This window comes from Phodopus roborovskii, unplaced genomic scaffold (genome assembly GCF_943737965.1).
Source record: "Phodopus roborovskii unplaced genomic scaffold, PHOROB, whole genome shotgun sequence".
Taxonomy (NCBI): Eukaryota; Metazoa; Chordata; class Mammalia; order Rodentia; family Cricetidae; genus Phodopus; species Phodopus roborovskii.
This window is the reverse complement of record NW_026125489.1, coordinates 1,174,626-1,193,620: the sequence shown is the minus strand read 5'-3', so window position 1 is coordinate 1,193,620 and position 18,995 is coordinate 1,174,626. Positions and strand designations below refer to the sequence as shown.

Here is an 18,995-nt window from a genome sequence, read left to right as displayed (position 1 = left end):
GCATGGGGAGTCACATGAGTGCAGTACACATGGTGGTCCAGAAGAGGGCATCAGATTCCTTGGAATTACGAGTGGTTGTGAGCCATCAATGTGGTACTGGGAACAAGCTCTAGTCTGCAAGAACTCGAGTGCTCATACTTAATATGCGGTCTTTTTAGCTCTCTCAGCCCTCTTTTAATTTATTTTTATTTTTTTTAGACATATCCTCACTAAGTTGCCCAGGCTAACCCTGAAGGCAAGTCTGTCGCTTCCACAGAATTAAAACGTGTGATCCATGCCTGCCTCAGCTTCCTGAGTGGCTGGGATTACAGGTGTACACCCCCACAACCAATTCTGTACCGCGCTATAAAGATTGAACCGGAGATGCCATGGATGCTCCGGAGAAGTCTACCAATTGAATTACAACCCTAGCCTCTTTTTTTGGTTGTTGTTTTGTGTTTTGTTTTTCAAGACAAGTTTCTCTGTGCAACAGCCCTAGCTGTCCTGGAACTCAATTCCTAGTCCAGGCTGGCCTTGAACTCCCAGAGATCCACCTGCCTCTGCCTCTTCTCCAAAGTGCTAGGATTAAGATGTGTGCCACTACTGCCCAACTAACCCTAGACTCTTTTAAAATAATTTTCTTAGTGGCTGGAGAGATGGCTCAGTGGTTCAGAGCACTGGCTGCTTTTCCAGAGGACCTGAGTTTAATTCCCAGCAACCACATGCTGGCTCACAGCCATCCACGTAGGACCCGATGCCCTCTTCTGAGATGCAGACATACATACAGACAGAGCACTCATACACACATAAAATACATCTTTAAAAATAATGTTTTAAAAATCCAGGTAGTGGTGGTGCATGCCTTTAATCCCAGCACTGGGGAGACAGAGGCAGGTGGATCTCTGTGAGTTCAAGGCCATCCTGATCTATAGAGTGAGTTCCAGGAGAGGGAGAGAGACAAAGGAAGGAAGGACGGAAGGAAGGAAGGAAGAAAAATTGCCTAGATCAGAGTCACCTGTGACAATATCAGGGGCATTTCTTTTTTCTTCTTTTCAATGTAACTTTAAAAACTTTTATTACGTGTATGGATGTTTTAGCTGCATAACTAGGTCTCCACCAAGTTCATACCCGGTAACCAGAGAGGCCAGAAGCCTACCAAATTATCTGGAGTCGGTCTTATAAAACAGCTCTGAGTTGCTATGTGGGTGGGTGTTGGGAATTGAACCTGGGTCTTTTGGAAGGGTAGTCAGAGCTCTTAACTAGCTGACTGGCCTCTCCAGCGCTAACACTTTCTCATTTGCTAACTGCTGATTGAGTGGGAAGGCCCAGCCCACTGTGGGTGGAACCATCCCTAGGCAGGTGGTCCTGGAGCTGATAAGACATCTAGATAAGCCTGAGCCTGCAAGCCGCATTCCACTCCCGGCGCTCCCTCTGCGAGCAAGCTCCTGTTTGAGTTTCTGTCCTAGCTTTCTTCGAAGAAGGACTGTACCCTGGACGTGTAAGATGAAAGAAACCCTTTAGTCGTTTTGGTCAGGGTTATCATATCAACAGAAAGAAAGAAAGCCCAGACTGTTCTTGAACACACAGTCTAGCCTCAGTTTCCAGAGTGCAGGAATTTTAGGTATGATTCATGTCTGGCTTTGAATTATCTCTTATAAACCGTACCCACCTGTCTATCAATCTCCACTTTCTTTTCCCCATTTCTGTCCGATTGGCTGACCCTTTCTTCCCTTAACTTCACTAATGGGTGAGCCTTTTTTTTTCCCACCGGGGGAGAGTTACTACCCTAGCCTGGCAGCGGGGCAGTCATGGAGTTGGTGTCCTTCTGTTGGCCTTGGAGGCCTTGTGTGCTCTTTGTGGCGGCTTCCTGAAGCGGCCGACTTGCTCGAGGTTTCTCTGCACAACTTAGCAATCGTGCCATTTTCTCTCCTCCCAGCGGACACTCGGTCTGGGGCCACATGTGAGCCTCGGGTGGCCGCGCTCGCTCCGAGTCTGCCCTGTGTGGAGGATGGAGCGCGTGTGTGAGTGAGCGCGGCCGGGAGGCGCCAGCCCTGCTGCCTCCGAGCCGGCAGTTCCTCCCGAGTTTGGGGGCCACTGCGGGAAGCGGGACCCGAGCTCGCGCCATGGCCCGGCCGGGGACCTGTCGGGCCGCCCGGCCGCAGCGGCGAGCACGGCGCGGCCGGCGGAGCGAGCGGAGCAGCCCGGGCCGCACCGCGCCGCGGGCCGGGCGGAGGGAGCCGAGGCCTGGGCGGCGGCGGCGGCGGCGGCAGCCTGTGCGGAGCGCGCCCCGAGGCCCGGCGCAGGCTCGCCGCCAGGGAGCGCTGCGGGCTCCCGCTCGCCCGCCCCCCGGTAGGCGGGGCCGCCCTCTCCCCGCAGCCGCCGCCGCCGCCGCCGCAGCCGCCGCCTGGGCCGCCCGTGTCCCCGGTGGAGCCGCCGCCGCCGCCGCTGCCGCCGCCGCCGCCGCCGCGAGCTCGATGCGGACGGAGCCTGGGCCGGGCCATGGGGATCCTCAGCATCACGGACCAGGTCAGCCCGCCCGCCCTTCCCCACGTCCTCCTCCCAGGGCCCGGCGCGGCCGCCACGCGAGCCCGGGGATGTGCGGCCTAGGCTGGGCCCGAGCCCGGGGTTCCCGCGGCTCCCGCCGCGCCCCACGCCGTGCTCCCCTCCGCGGAGCGGGTGTCCTTGGGGGCCTGGCGACCGGTGGGGGGCGCCGCAGGGATCCGCCGCAGCCCGGAGCCCGTGGCGGAGCCCCTCGAGCGACGCCCCCCTCCCCTCCATCCAACCCAACCCAACCTGCGTGCTCCCCCACCTCCCGGCTCCGCCGCGGCTCGGGCCCGCTCGCTGAAAGCTGGCTCTCCCTGCAGCCGCCCCTGGTCCAGGCCATCTTTAGCCGAGATGTGGAGGAAGTGCGTTCCCTCCTCTCGCAGAAGGAGAACATCAATGTGCTGGTGAGTTAGGAGCGGGGAGGATGGCGAGCCGGAATCCGGGCTCCGGGGTTCGGGACCCCTCCCCGCAAGTGGGGCGGCTCCGTTTCTCCGCCGCTCCGATGGAACTGCAGCTCTTTCCTACTCAGAAACGAGAGCCTGCTCCGCGTTTGAGGTTGGTCAGGCGTGGAGCACCGACCAGCGGGTTTCTGGGGATACCCAGAAAAAGAAAAAAAAACCCCAAAAACCAGTGTTCTCTTCTCAACCATCGGGGTCTGCAGCGCCCCCATTCCTACGGGAAGGAGTAGGTTTCTCGGTCGGTGGCCCTGACTCCACCCTCCCTGGATGCTGACTTTTGAGACACCCCCCCCCTGTATGTGGACTTAAGACCCTGCAGAACCTACAGGAAGGGATTGGAGGTTCTCATACTTGAACCAGGGTCCAGGGTAATTTCTCTCTGCAGCCGGTTCTCTTTCTGCCTTTCCAGGACCAGGAGAGGCGAACCCCATTGCATGCTGCTGCCTACGTAGGCGATGTCCCCATCCTCCAATTGCTACTGATGTCAGGTAAAAGTGGGGAGCTGGAAAGGTGTGGCACCTAGGGAGGGATGAAGTCTCTTCATACCCAAGGATTGCTTGCTGGTGCTCGGTCCAGGAAAGGCTCTCTCTCTGTCCATTCAGGTCCTCCACTGCCATTACTGCCCCCCCCCCCAAATCCTAACAGAATAGGAAATTGTATCCACACAGGTGCTAATGTCAACGCTAAGGACACACTGTGGCTGACCCCTCTTCATCGTGCTGCTGCCTCCCGAAACGAGGTATGGACCCCACCTCAATTCACCGCTCTGCCCTCAGACTATTCTGCCCCTCATAGGGAGGAGACCAGACTTTGGCCCCTCCTTCCTGCCCCTAGAACTGGCTGGTAAGGGGGGCTGAGTGCTGCCAGCTAATGTGACGTCAGAGAGAGCTTTAACACTGGGCTGGCAGACTGCGGGGCCCTGCTGCCAGGCCTGAGTGAGTCATCCCTCCCTGGGGGGCCACCTTAAGTCTGGTCCCCCTGTGAGCATTAAGATTTCTCTTAGTGATGGTGTAGGCAGTAGTGACCATTGTGTCACATTTAAGTTGACCACATAAGGGGCCAAACTCATCTGAGGAGTCCTGTGCTATGGTGCCACCAACCTTAAAGAGAGGGAAAGACCCCTTCTTGGATCCCCATCACTTTCTTAGCGCCAGCTCTTGGGGGGGCAGGGAGGGGGCGGTGTGGGAGGCCCTGAGGCCGAGTAGAATGATGTTTGAAGTGTTGAAGAGGAGCATTTTAGCCTGGATTTTGGAGAGGATCCAGTATGTTTGTTGGGTTAATAGACATGATTTTTGGTGTCTATGGAAGGGATAAAGGGAGGGGTTAGGTTTTTTTTTTTTTTTTTTTTTTGCCATTAATATAGTGGGAGCATCTTTTTCCTGGAAGTGGGCTTGGGGGTATATGGGTTTATCTCGGATGGATGGATGGATGTGAGTGAAGATTTTCAGGAGCTGGGTTGGAGGGTGATAGATGCCAGGTGGCTTGAGGAAGAGAGATGTTTCCCTCAGCCAAGCAAGGATGTTGAAGCTGTCCGGGTATCAGCTTTGGAGACACTGGGTGGTGTCAGGGTGCACTGGGGGGTGGGCCATGTGTGCGCCACGCCAGCCCTTCCTGCTCCGTTATCTTACTCTGCTCTCCTTTTCTCCTGTCCCTTGCTCCTTCACAGAAGGTGCTGGGGCTGCTACTGGCACATTCAGCTGATGTGAATGCCCGGGACAAGCTGTGGCAGACACCACTGCATGTGGCTGCTGCCAACCGGGCCACCAAGTGTGCTGAGGCTCTGGCACCCCTGTTGAGCAGCCTGAATGTGGCTGACAGGAGTGGGCGCAGCGCTCTGCACCATGCAGTTCACAGTGGGCATCTGGAGGTGAGGACCCTTCCAGTTTCCGCCCCGTGTCCCCTGCCCTTCCCGCTCTACCCTGCGACAGGATTCAGAGAGTTACACTAACATCTGGGCTTAAGCACCAGACAAGTGATTGCATTAGATTGAGGATTTATGTGTGTTTTTCTGTTTAGTCTGTTTTCGACACAGGGTCCTTACTATGTATGCTTGACTGGCCTGGCACTTACTGTGTAGATCAGGCCAGGCTGGAACTTGAATTCACCTATGTCTACCTGCCACTACCTTCTGAGGGCTGGGATTTACGGTGTGCACTACCATCCCCAGCCTACAATGAGATTTTATTGAACCTCTGTTACACATACTTAGTAAGGGCTGCATTCTCAACCCATAGATTGAAATTCTTTTGCTTCCTAGTGTTATGGTGAGTGTTGAACTGCCCAGCTTATATCTACATCCATCCCTCTTTTTACGTTTCATTTTGAGGCAGCCTTGAACTTGTGGCAGTCTTCTTGGAAGTTATTGCGGGCAAGCGTCATAACACTTATCCTGAAATTCAACTTGGACTTGAGGAGGACCTTTTGAGATTCCATGGGAATTTTTGTTTGTTTTTCGTTTTGGTTTGGTTTTTCCAGACAGGGTTTCACTGTGTAGATCAAACTGTCCTGAAATAAATTGTGGCTCCTGTCTGCCTGCCCCTGCCTCTAGAGTGCTGGGATTAAAGGTGTGCACCACCACCTCTTGGCGGCAATGTTTTTGTGTGCGTATCTTTATGAAGAGAAGGTCCATGTTATGCAGCATGCTTCCGGAGGCTTCTAAGGTGCTGAGAATCAGCAGAGCATCCGAAGGGACCCTGAATGTCCATCCATGGTCATCTTTTGATTCCTGAGCTCACTGTTGCTGCTGTTGCTTCTGATTGTTGTGTTCATGAACAGAGGCACTAGCTGCTACCCCCACACTGCAAACATGAAAGATACCAGACTGTCTCTTTCAGGAGATCAGCGGCCTCTGCCTTGGGTAGGTTGAGGACATGAACCTGTCTCTGTGTCTTTTATATCCTCATACAGACGGTGAACCTGCTCCTCAACAAGGGAGCGAGCCTGAATGTCTGCGATAAAAAGGAGCGGCAGCCACTGCACTGGGCAGCTTTTCTAGGTGAGAGACACTGTAAGGAAAGGAGGAATTTGGCTTAAAAATCCCAAGGGGGCAGGGGGCTGGAGAGATGGCGCAGTGGTTGAGAATACTGATTATTCTTCCAGAGGGCCCGGGTTCCATTCCCGGCTCCCTCATGGCAGCTCACAACTGTCTGTATCTCTGGTTCCAGGGGATTGGGTGGGGGGTGGAGCTGGGGCCTCTGGGTTTATTTTAGGCACACTTTTCCCCTCCCCCTCCTTTTCTTAGGGCATTTGGAGGTCCTGAAACTTCTGGTGGCACGTGGAGCAGACCTCAGCTGTAAAGACCGGAAGGGCTACGGGCTGTTGCACACAGCTGCGGCCAGCGGCCAGATCGAAGTGGTGAAGTACTTGCTCCGAATGGGGGCCGAGGTCAGAGCCGTAAGCACCGTGTCAGGCTCAGGACAGGGCCTCGGGTCGGAAGAGTATGGTGAAAGTGTCTGGTTAGGGCTTAATAGCAACATTATGCTTTTGGATTAGAAACCGAAGGGGCGGACACAGGATTTCTAGGGCGCTTAGGCTAATTGGCTGTTTCCAACTTTGTTTAAACTGATAATCCGTACCCCTACCCCTGGAAATCCAGATCGATGAGCCCAACGCTTTTGGAAACACAGCTTTGCACATCGCCTGCTACCTGGGCCAGGATGCTGTGGCCATAGAACTCGTGAATGCCGGAGCTAATGTCAACCAGCCAAATGACAAGGGTTTCACACCACTGCATGTGGCAGCTGTCTCCACCAATGGCGCACTCTGCTTGGAGCTGTTGGTCAATAACGGGGCTGATGTCAACTACCAGGTACTTCAGAGGGTGTGGCACATACAAGTAGCTCTGGGGCTCCAGCCACATCCAAGGAGTTCTGGGGGGGTTACCCACCTACGGGTCTTCTGGGGTGATGAGGTCTTATCAGGGTCTTGAGAATGTGGTTGGGTAACCATATAACTTCTCCGTCTTGGTTGATGTGCTCTTAAAAGAGGGAACAGGGCAGTCTCTCTGCTTTACATTTAATAAACACCATCGTGTTTCCACAGAGCAAAGAAGGAAAAAGTCCTCTGCACATGGCTGCCATTCATGGCCGATTTACCCGCTCCCAGATCCTCATCCAGAATGGTATGGACTCGGACTTTGTGCTCTCTTCCTCCAAGGGACAGGTCCTTAGGAACCGCCTTCTTCCCCCACCCCTTCTCCCCTCCCCCCCTTCCCCTCTATCCTTCCTCCCCACCCTTATCCCCCACCCCTTTTCCACTCAATAGATATTTGGAACTCTTTTTCTCAGTCAAAGGCTTCCAAAAAAAAGATGCATGGAGAATGCTTAGTTCAATCCAACCTACAATAAATGGCACTTGAGTGATCACTGACTTGAGTGATCACTAACCAGTATTAGTGGACTTAAGCCTGAGGCGTGCCTGGGTTGTGTGTGTCCTTGCCTCAGGTAGCGAGATTGATTGTGCTGACAAATTTGGGAACACACCACTACATGTGGCTGCCCGCTACGGACACGAGCTGCTCATCAGCACCCTCATGACCAATGGCGCGGATACCGCCCGGTGAGTCGGGGCTGACCCTTGACCTGCTTCTGGGCCACATCAGGTTGTGCGGCGTACTGTTAACATCAGACACAGGGAAGTTTGGGGACCCCCTTGCCCTGACTCAGGGTGGTGGTGGGCCACAGAAAGGGGTGCTGTAACTGGGCCTTCCTTGACCCAAGGGCTGAGTCCCTCAACCTCTTCCCAGGCGCGGTATCCACGACATGTTTCCCCTGCACTTAGCTGTTCTCTTTGGATTCTCTGACTGTTGCCGGAAGCTTCTTTCTTCAGGTATGTGCTGGGTGCTGGGAAGGGAGGAGGCTCAGGGCTCCTGGACGCCAACTGTGGCTGATGTGTTCCTCCAGGTCAGCTGTACAGCATCGTGTCTTCGCTCAGCAATGAGCATGTGCTTTCCGCTGGGTTTGACATCAACACCCCGGACAGCCTTGGCCGCACCTGTCTCCATGCTGCTGCTTCTGGAGGGTGTGTCCTGGGAGCTGGGCCAGGGCGTGGGCTCCCACCGTCTGCCGTCTCTCTCCCTCCAACTGTGAACGTAGTCCCCGATGGCCCTCTCAGCCTGTCCCTTGGTTGATGGCCGTGCTTGAAGGCTGCCACTCACTCTTGTGCCTGGTCTCGCTTTTAGGAACGTTGAATGTCTTAATTTGCTTTTGAGCAGTGGAGCTGACCTGAGGAGGAGAGACAAGTTTGGAAGGCAAGTTAATGTCTGGTTAGAGAGAGAACGGGGAGGGAGGGGAGTGTGGCTGGAGGTGGCGGTGGCCTCCATATCTGTCCCTTTGATCTGTTCTGTGACTACTCTCCAGGACTCCACTGCACTATGCAGCTGCCAACGGTAGCTACCAGTGCGCAGTGACACTGGTGACCGCCGGGGCGGGCGTCAATGAGGCTGACTGCAAAGGCTGCTCCCCCCTTCACTACGCTGCTGCCTCTGACACCTACCGGAGGTGAGGCTCCGCCCTGGTTCTTCTGGGCCTCTTGCACCCCTTGGAACTCTCCTAACCTTTCTGCTCCGTTGTGCCAGGGCGGAACCCCACACTGCTTCCAGCCATGATGCGGAAGAGGATGAGCTGCTGAAGGAGTCCCGCAGGAAGGAGGCCTTCTTGTGAGTACTAAAGAGGATGCTGGGATGTGCCTTCCCACAGTGCCACCCTGGCACCTGGTCCTCACACCATGTTAAATCTCCACGACTGTGGCCTCCTGCTGCCTTGTCTGTTAGCCAGCAGTGTGGGGTGTGCAGGGCTCTGCGTGCAGGGAAAGGAAAGACAGAAATGAGAGGTGGCTCCTGGCCTCAAGAAGCAGGAGCTTTTTTTTTTCTTAGGGTTTTCTGAGACAGGTTCCTCTGTGCAGCCCTGGCTCACATAGAACTCAGTCTGTAGACCAGGCTGACTTTGAACTCGTAGAGATCCACCTGTCTCTACCTCCCGAGTGCTGGGATTAAAGGTGAATACTTGAGCAGGGGCTTCTTAAAAAACTGGAAAAACTACATACATGCGATGCCTTAATTGAACATTCACTCTGTTCCGAGTGTTTTAAGTCCTGAAGTTCTGGGGACTGAACGTAGAATGATCTTTGTTCACTCTAGGTGGGCAGTATGCCACTGAGCCTCCTCCTAGCTGGTACTAAAGGATAAAAGATGAATTAAGCTGGGCGTGGTGGTGTAGACCATTATTCCTAGCACTCAGGAGGCAGAGTTTGAAGCCAGCCTGGTCTATGTAGTGAGTTATAGGTCAACCAGGACTGTGTAGTCAGACCTTCCTCTCTAAAACAAAACAGATGAATTACTCCAAGGCTTTGGTTCCAAGAATGGGGGCGCGGGGTGATTTCACTGGTAGGGTACAATGTTAAAACAGTTTCCCATATCAGAACAACACAACAACCAAAAATGTTTTTGGGAATTTCCCTAGAGTTGATGTCCACTGACATAAGTGAGTGGGGAAATTGTGTTTCCATAAACTTCGTTAAAAAGACCTTTAATTCCAACACTGGGGAGGCAGAGGTGGAAAGATTATGTCTGGAGTTCCAGGACATCAAGGACGACATATCCAGTCCCCGTCTCAAACAATCTGAAACAGCTGGGTGTGGTTGGTGGCGCATGTCCATAATTCTAGTCCTTAGTAGGTGAGGAGGTTCAAGGGATAAGGAAAGATCGGGGTTCAAGGACAACCTTGTTCCAAAGAGTTTGAGGCCATCCTGAGCTACATGGAAACCCTTTTCAGGGAGAAAAAAAGGAGCTAGCTGTAGTCTCTTGCACCCGTAGTCTCCATGCCCATAGTTTCCAGCTAGCACTGAATCTGAGCAGGAGGATGCTGTAAGTTCCAGTACACCTCGTGCTTCGTGAGAGTTGGTCACAAAAAGCAAAAAATCCCACCTAAAAATGAGGTTAAGAGTGCCCACCAGCAGCCACACAAAGAGGTGGGCACAGGAGGGTGTAGGTGCAGGTCTGCCCAGACTACATGGCAAGATGTCAACTCAGCAACAGCCAGGTGAATGTTTTCCTTCTGAAAACCAACTACCAGGGTAAAGAGAGGCCGGGAGAGAGACACAGGGTGTGGCTTGAACATTTGAAACCTCAAAACTCACCCCTCAGTGACAACTCCAGGAGCCACCCAGGACCCTGGCTAATGAGCCTGAGACCTGAGTGGTCTCTGGGACCCATGTGGAAGAGAAGCTGACTATTGGAAGTTGTTCTGACTTTGGACGTGTGCATGTGCACACACGCACACACACACATACACATACTCTCACACTTAAAAAAAACAACACTGAAATCATCTGTTGGGAGAATAGGTAAAAGGACTTTCATACTCACTGCTATAAGAGGTTGGTAACAGGAGATTGATTATGAGGTACATGGAAGCGCTTACTATCATGTTTTTCTGTAAATTTTAGACTTCAGACATTTAAAAAGAGCTGTTGGTCATGGTACACACCTTTGATCCTAGTATTTGGGAGGCAGAGGCAGATCTTAGTTCAAGGTCGGCTTAGTCTATGAAGATAGATAGTTCATGACAGCCAAAGCTATTAAATGAACCCTATCTTAAAAAAAAAAAAAAGTTGGGCATAGTGTCACAGGCTTTTTAACTCTAGTGCTCAGGAGGTGCAACCAGAAGGTGAGGAATTGAAGGTCATTCTGTTAAAAGTGTGGGTTTACAGCCAGCCTGGGCTACAAGAGACTCAAAAAAGCAAAACAAGAAAAAAACCAGGCATGGTGATGTAAACCCTTAGTCCCAGCACTCAGGATGTAGAGGCAGATGTATCTTTGAGTTTGAGATCAGCTTGGTCTACACAGTGAGTTCCAGGGCTACACAGAGAGACTCCAGGAACAAGCAAAACAAACACATTGAAGAGGCTTAGCTTTGTGACTTTAGGAAGGTTCTTTATCCTCTCTACTTAAATTTTTTTCAACTCTAGTAGTGAAAAAAAAAATGTATCTAGCTTACCGGGTGGCGGTGGCGGTGCACACCTTTAATTCCTGCACTTGGGAGGCAGAAGCAGGCCTGTTGTTGTGAAATTGAGGCCAGCCTGGTCTGCAGAGCTAGTTCCAGGACAGCTAGGATTGTTTCACAGAGAAACCCTGTCATTAAAAAAAAAAAGGTATCCAGCTCTGAGGATAATTATGATAGTTAAATGGGTATATATGAGATGCTGGCCACACAGTATCTGATACAATTTGATACATAGTAAAGTTACCGTTAGAATAGGGAAGTGAAGAGCTCCAGGGCAGTGGTGCCTAAGAGGAGGGACTGGCATTGTTAGGAAGCCCCAGAGAGCAGAGCGGTACAATCTGAGTTTGAGATGAGTTGGACTTGAGCCATTTGGGGGAGAAGCAGGCCTGCCAGGCAAGGCTCGGTGTGCTTGGAGGCAGGAATGAGGATACCCACCGGCAGAAGGCTGCGAGCCAAGCACATGCCAAGAAGGTCCAGAGCATAAAGGACAGGGCTGGAGCTGGTAGCCCAGGTGGAGGCAACTAGGGTTGAAGGATGGACAGGCGGGGTCTAAAGAATCTACATAGAACAGAAGGTGGCCTGCAGGGCGCCCTTGCCCCGTCCCCTGCCCCTCCCAGAGCTGCACCGTCCCCGCCTCACAGTGTGTCCCTGGCTCCCCAGCTGTCTGGAGTTCTTATTGGATAATGGTGCAGACCCCTCCCTGCGGGACAGGCAGGGCTACACAGCTGTGCACTATGCAGCCGCCTACGGCAACAGACAGAACCTCGAACTGGTATGTGTGGGGACCTGGCCCGGGGGAGGGGGCAGGAACAGGGCTGGAGTCTGCCTTCAGGTTTGTGATCACAAAACCAGGTACGGTTGAATTGGGATATTGAGGGATATCCGTGAGTGTGGCAGGGGCGCACGTGTGGGGAGCTCTGGAACCTCAGCATGGACTGACTTTCCATCATTGCAGCTCTTAGAAATGTCCTTTAACTGCCTGGAGGATGTGGAGAGCACTGTTCCAGTCAGCCCTTTGCACTTAGCTGTGAGTCCAACATCTTTTCCTTTTGTCGTCCTTTCCTGACCGTTCACAGCTGAGCTAGCACCATGAACCCATCCTTACATCTGCGTTCTTTTTTATTTTGTGTGTGTGTGTGTGTGTGTGTGTGTAATGATGATGTGTGTGTATGGTCAGGCATGCACCATGGTGTGCGTGTGAAGATCTGAGGACAACTTTGTGGAGCTAACTTTACCTCCTGTAAGCAGATTTTTTTCATCCTGGGAGCTGCTTCCAAATTACTACACAGAGACTTACATTAATTGTAAATGCTTGGCCAGTAGCTCAGGCTTATTACTAACTAGCTCTTACATTTTAAGTTAGCCCGTATTCCTTTTTACACCCTGCCATCTGGCGGTACCTTTATTAGTATGGCTCCCTCTGGGTCTGGCTGGTGACCCCTGACTCCGCCTTTTTCCTTCCCAGCATTCTCAATTTGACTTTCCCGTTCAGCTATTGGCCAGTCAGCTTCTTTATTAAGCTAATCACAGCGACAAATCTTCTCAGTGTGCAAAAGGATTGCTCCACAGTATTTCTGCCTGTATTTGGAGCTCAGGTTCTCAGGCTTGCACAGCAAGCTCTTTACCCATTGAGCCATCCTGCGAGCTTTGTGTCTGCATTCATTCTCATTGAGATGTGGCAAGCAGGTTTTCTGGAAAGAGCCCACGGAGGTGTGGTACTCGGAGCGCCCCTCCCCCCCCCAGTCCCGGCAGCAGAGTAGGAAGAGGAGTTTCCTTAGCCGTGTGTGTTGGTTACCCGCAGGCCTACAATGGTCACTGTGAAGCCCTGAAGACACTGGCTGAGACGCTGGTGAATCTGGATGTAAGGGACCACAAGGGCCGCACCGCGCTCTTCCTGGCCACCGAGCGAGGCTCTACTGAGTGTGTGGAGGTGCTCACAGCCCATGGTGCCTCTGCCCTCATCAAGGAGCGTAAACGCAAGTGGACACCCCTACATGCTGCTGGTTAGTGGACTCTGTCCAGCTGTTGCCAGACCCCACCCACCCCCCAACAGCTGGGTTGGGAGTAGGCTAGGGCAAGGAGGATGCAAACTTCCAGTGTTGACTGATAGCTTCCCACCTGAAGCTTTCTCCTTGCCTGGACTGTCACAGCTCCAGTCCTTAAGCCCAGAGCCAGCCCGCCTCCCCTCCTGACACGGTCCTGACGAGCTCCCCTTGCCTTTCAGCTGCCTCCGGCCACACCGATTCCCTGCACTTGCTGATAGACAGTGGGGAGCGAGCTGACATCACAGACGTCATGGACGCCTATGGACAGTGAGTGTGTCCAGAGATAATTTCTCCCGTGCCAGACCTCACCTCCACACAGCAGCCATGGCCCTCACCTTCTCCACACAGGAGCCATGGCCCTCACCTTCTCCACACAGGAGCCATGGCCCTCACCTTCTCCACACAGCAGCCATGGCCCTCACCTTCTCCACACAGCAGCCATGGCCCTCACCTTCTCCACACAGCAGCCATGGCCCTCACCTTCTCCACACAGCAGCCATGGCCCTCACCTTCTCCACACAGCAGCCATGGCCCTCACCTTCTCCACACAGCAGCCATGGCCCTCACCTTCTCCACACAGCAGCCATGGCCCTCACCTTCTCCACACAGCAGCCATGGCCCTCACCTTCTCCACACAGCAGCCATGGCCCTCACCTTCCCCCTGCGCTCTGCTCTGTAGGACCCCACTGATGCTGGCCATTATGAATGGTCATGTGGATTGTGTACATCTGCTGTTAGAGAAGGGATCCACGGCCGATGCTGCTGACCTCCGTGGCCGCACCGCCCTCCACCGTGGGGTGAGTGGAAATGCGGTTGCTCGCAGGCAGGCCTCGGGTAGGAGCCCAGGACCCACCCGAGTGGGCATCGGAACCTCAGTATTTTGCTTCTGAGTCTTACTGGGCCTGCTTGCTCCGAGCTGAATGCCTCCCACTCCTGGTGACATTATCTTTCTCATCATGCTCAGCCATTTGCTCATACCACCCAGACTGCGGGCTACCCATATACCCTGTTGCTACTATCCTATCAGGGTTTGTTTCTTTTTCTTAATAGACAGGATCTCACTATGGAGTCCTGGCAGGCTCTGAGCTGACTGTGTAGGCCGGGATGGCCTTCAACTCACAGAGGTCTGCCTGCCTTTGGTTTCCAAGTGCTGGGACTAAAGGTGTGCGCCACCGTGTCCAGCAGAAACTTTATTTTGAGGGGTCTCGGTATATTCACCCAGGCTGGTCTTCCACTCTTGGGCTTAAGTGACTCTCCAGCCTCGACCTCTTGAGTAGCTGAGACTACTTTGATCTGTGGGTCGTCTCCTCATTCCCTGGTTGGTCTTGTGTTCCGAGAGCTTCAGGGTTGGCTCTGGCCATTGTGTGTGTCAGGAGAGTAGCTGCTGATTCCTGACACTGGGATTATTGTAGAGATGAGGAGGGGTCCCTGGAAATGGTCCCTGCTCCTGGGCCAGCCCCCAGCACTAGCCCCAGGAAAGCGCAGCTTGTCACCGCTTTGACCTCTGTGTGCCCTGCAGGCAGTGACTGGCTGTGAGGATTGCCTGGCTGCCCTGCTGGACCATGATGCATTTGTGCTGTGCCGAGACTTTAAGGGCCGCACACCTATTCACCTGGCCTCAGCCTGTGGCCATGCTGCAGTGCTGCGGACCCTGCTGCAGGCTGCCCTCTCCACAGACCCCCTAGATGCTGGTGTGGATTACAGCGGATACTCGCCCATGCACTGGGCCTCCTACACTGGTACTAGTGGGGCTCAGGCAGGCACAGGGATGTGTGTTGTAGGAAGGGAGCTGGAAGTAGATTGGAGGGACAGGACAGGACAGGACAGGACAGATGGCTGCGGTTTCTCAGCGTACTCTCTTCCTTACGCCAGGACATGAAGATTGTCTGGAGTTGTTACTTGAACACAGCCCGTTCTCATACTTGGAGGGAAACCCCTTCACTCCTTTGCACTGTGCAGTGTAAGCACCTTCCCTGAGGGTGAGACCCTGGGCTGAGGGCAGGGAGCCCCTCTCGCTTCAGCTTCTGATGGTCCCACCTCCCCCACTCCAGAATTAATAACCAGGACGGCACCACAGAGATGCTGCTGGGAGCTCTGGGTGCCAAGATTGTGAACAGCCGAGACGCCAAAGGACGGTGAGTGACACCAGTGCTCTGGCTTTGCCCTCGATCGGCAGGAGAGCCTGCCTTCCCCGTTTTACTCTCCTCTGCTCCCCTCCCCCAGGACCCCCCTTCACGCCGCTGCCTTCGCGGACAATGTGTCTGGGCTCCGGATGCTGTTGCAGCATCAAGCTGAAGTGGACGCCACTGACCACACTGGGCGCACTGCACTCATGACGGCAGCCGAGAATGGGCAGACTGCTGCTGTGGGTGTGTAGGGGCCGCCGTGGCAGGGAGCCCCTGGCTGCCGATGGGTGGGCCAGCCCACCCTGCAGGGCGTACGGGGCCTGGGTTCATAACGCAAGATGGTGCACTAGGCCTGGGAAACAGTCCGTGCAGAGTGCAGACGGGAGGGGGAGAGGGAGGGGGTGGCTGCTGCTCTGCAGGAAGTCATCTGTCTGTCCTGTTCTTTCTAGAATTTCTGCTGTATCGAGGGAAGGCTGACCTCACCGTGCTGGACGAGAACAAGAACACTGCCCTGCACTTGGCTTGTAGCAAGGTACCCTAGAGTAGGCTCCGTGAAGCCGGTGGCCTGGATCACAAACGGGGGTTCTCTCCCCTGCCCCTGCCCCTGCCTGCCCTGTTGTCATTATGGTTCTGATCTACAAGTGTCTGTCCCTCTCCCTCAGGGCCATGAGAAGTGTGCCCTCATGATCCTGGCAGAAACCCAAGACCTTGGCCTTATCAATGCCACCAACAGTGCACTGCAGATGTGAGTTGCTGGGGGGGGGGGCTGCGGCTGGGGAGGGGGGAGGGGGCTGGGGAGGGGGAGGGGGGCTGCCGCTGGGGAGGGGGAGGGGGGCTGCAGCTGGGGGGGAGGGGGTGAAGAAAGAAACCTATGTTAGAGGCTATCTGGAGCCCAAAGTATGTGCTCAGTGTCCTTGGCACCCATCTTGGGGTGGCAGGGCAGCCTGGCTTCCTACTCAGTGTCCCTTCTTCGCTTCCCTTCTTCTCAGGCCACTCCACATTGCTGCCCGGAACGGCCTAGCTTCTGTGGTGCAGGCCCTGCTGAGCCGTGGGGCCACAGTGCTGGCTGTGGATGAAGAAGGTGGGTGGGGTCCAGAGCCCCCCGCCTCTCCTAGGTTTGGGGTCAGGGACATTCTTCAGGAGGTGACTTCTTAACCTTGCTATAAATGAGATTTTCTTCCCAGGGGACCTCTCGAGAGCAGGGACCCAGGACTGTATGCTAGGTCTCAAGGGCAAGTGTGTGTGATGGAGCCACACTGCAGCCTGCCCTCCCCCACACTGCAGCTGCCCTCCCCCCACACTGCAGTCTGCCCTACCCCACACTGCAGTCTGCCCTCCCCCCTCCCCCACACTGCAGTCTGCCCCCTCCCCCCACACTGTAGTCTGCCCTCCCCCACACTGCAGCCTGCCCTACCCCACACTGCAGTCTGCCCTCCCCCCTCCCCCACACTGCAGTCTGCCCCCTCCCCCCACACTGTAGTCTGCCCTCCCCCACACTGCAGCTGCCCTCCCCCCACACTGCAGCTGCCCTCCCCCCACACTGCAGTCTGCCCTCCCCCCTCCCCCACACTGCAGTCTGCCCCCTCCCCCCACACTGTAGTCTGCCCTCCCCCACACTGCAGCCTGCCCTACCCCACACTGCAGTCTGCCCTCCCCCCTCCCCCACACTGCAGTCTGCCCCCCTCCCCCCACACTGTAGTCTGCCCTCCCCCACACTGCAGCCTGCCCTACCCCACACTGCAGTCTGCCCTCCCCCCTCCCCCCACACTGCAGTCTGCCCCCCTCCCCCCACACTGTAGTCTGCCCTCCCCCACACTGCAGTCTGCCCTCCCCCCTCCCCCCACACTGCAGTCTGCCCTACCCCACACTGCAGTCTGCCCTCCCCACACTGCAGTCTGCCCTCCCCACACTGCAGTCTGCCCTCCCCCTCCCCCCACACTGCAGTCTGCCCTCCCCCCTCCCCACACTGCAGTCTGCCCTCCCCCCTCCCCACACTGCAGTCTGCCCTCCCCCTCCCCCCACATTGCAGTCTGCCCTCCCCCCACACTGCAGTCTGCCCTCCCCCTCCCCCACACTGCAGTCTGCCCTCCCCCTCCCCCCTCACTGCAGTCTGCCCTCCCCCCTCCCCGCACTGCAGTCTGCCCTCCCCCCACACTGCAGTCTGCCCTCCCCCCTCCCCGCACTGCAGTCTGCCCTCCCCCCTCCCCCACACTGCAGTCTGCCCTCCCCCACACTGTAGTCTGCCCTCCCCCTCCCCGCACTGCAGTCTGCCCTCCCCCACACTGCAGTCTGCCCCCCTCCCATGTGCTGCCTTTGCCCTGCACTCGGACTCCCTAGGCCCTTGCCACCTGGATTTCTGGCTACAATGGGTGTTTGTGCACTGAGATGCCCCTCCACAGTCCAGAGAGCTCAGGACCCGGGAGGAGTGGGGGCCTTGGGGTGCGGGACCCTGAGCCTCTGTCCTCTCCCTTTGCCCACAGGTCACACCCCAGCACTGGCCTGCGCTCCCAACAAAGATGTGGCAGACTGCCTGGCCTTGATCCTTTCCACCATGAAGCCTTTCCCACCCAAGGACGCCGTCAGCCCTTTCAGCTTCAGCCTGCTCAAGAACTGCAGCATCGCGGCCGCCAAGACGGTGGGTGGCTGTGGCGCCCTGCCGCATGGGGCCTCCTGTCCCTACAGCCAGGAGCGGCATGGTGCCATTGGGTTAGATGGCTGCTACTCCGAGTAGCCCCCTCCAGGTTCCTCTCCCTGCCGGTGGCTTGATACCCTATTCTATTTATTTAGAGAAAAGTCTAACCCTTTAGGGCACTTTAAAGGAGAACACGACCGGGGGTGGGCAGAGGTGGGGAGGGAGCAGCTGCTCGCCCCTTTGCCGCACGGCCTGGCCCGGCAGAGGCCTGGGGCCCACAGGGAGCACCCAGGCTCTTGGTACCCCAGGGCATCCCCTTCTGCCAAGTGTCCCAGAATGATTGCTAAATGCCTGGCTCCCCCTCTGACTCCATCTCTGTTCCCGTTTGCTGCCAGCTCCCCAACTCTTCCCTCCGACCCTCCTATGCCCTCCTTTGCCCCCGCTGCCAGGCAGACCCCTCTCCCTCCATGCCCATCACTGCCTCCCCGCTTGGCCCCTCCATCCCTGCAGCAGTGAGAAAGCCTTAATCTCTGGTACTGTGTGAGCACTCGGGGCCCCTCCCCCTTCAGGGGCAGCTAGAGGATGAGGGGGGAGGGTGTTTAGCACTGGGGCCTAGAGCTTTCCCCCCATATCCTGTCACCCCTAAAATTCAAATGCAGACACTTGAAGCAGCAACTACTGAACCTGGCCCTTACCCCTGGCCCCTCGTGTGCAAACCAAGGGCTGCTCTGCCCCCACGGCCTGTCCCTGGCCCCCAAGGCCTGTCCCTGGCCCCCACGGCCTGCCCCTGACCCCCCAACCACGCACTTTAACCTTGCTTCTTTTAACTTCCTTTCTGGGAGGGGAGCCTGTGGCCATTTCCTCCACGGCTCTCGTCTCCCTGAACTCTGAGGCTTGTCATGAATTTTTAAGTAAGCATTTTATTCTTTAGAGGAAGAAACAAATTATTATCCTGCTCATTTCAAAACTATATCCCTAGTATGTCCTCTGTGTTTCAGGCATGTGTTTGCATGTGAGTGGAGGTAGGGAACGTGTTCTTCCTGTGCCCCTCTGTCCCCGTCTGTCTCTACTTTCTGTCTTGTCCGAGAGTCCCCACTGCCCCAGTCACCCCTGATATGAAGCCAAAGACGGTAGGAATGGCAGGGGCGGGAATGGCAGGGGCTGTAGGGACCGCTTGTTAGGGAAGCCACACCTTCCTCCAGTGGGAATGG

At 55.4% G+C, this 18,995-nt stretch overlaps 1 protein-coding gene across 1 annotated transcript; it reads left to right on the top strand.

Moving 5' to 3' along the window:
• The first annotated feature begins 2,355 nt into the window (after nt 1-2,355).
• Nucleotides 2,356-17,955, top strand: Ankrd52 (ankyrin repeat domain 52). Its single transcript, XM_051176061.1, has 28 exons — nt 2,356-2,505; nt 2,844-2,927; nt 3,391-3,469; nt 3,650-3,720; nt 4,648-4,848; nt 5,889-5,976; nt 6,223-6,365; nt 6,577-6,789; nt 7,023-7,101; nt 7,424-7,538; nt 7,726-7,808; nt 7,883-8,000; nt 8,161-8,229; nt 8,339-8,479; nt 8,557-8,637; nt 11,642-11,753; nt 11,937-12,008; nt 12,783-12,984; nt 13,206-13,293; nt 13,706-13,823; nt 14,546-14,765; nt 14,899-14,986; nt 15,078-15,161; nt 15,250-15,395; nt 15,602-15,684; nt 15,815-15,897; nt 16,142-16,233; nt 17,633-17,955. Exons 1-28 carry the CDS (start codon nt 2,479-2,481, stop codon nt 17,881-17,883), a joined length of 3,231 nt encoding a protein of 1,076 aa, XP_051032018.1. The 5' UTR covers nt 2,356-2,478; the 3' UTR covers nt 17,884-17,955.
• Nucleotides 17,956-18,995: the final 1,040 nt, after the last annotated feature.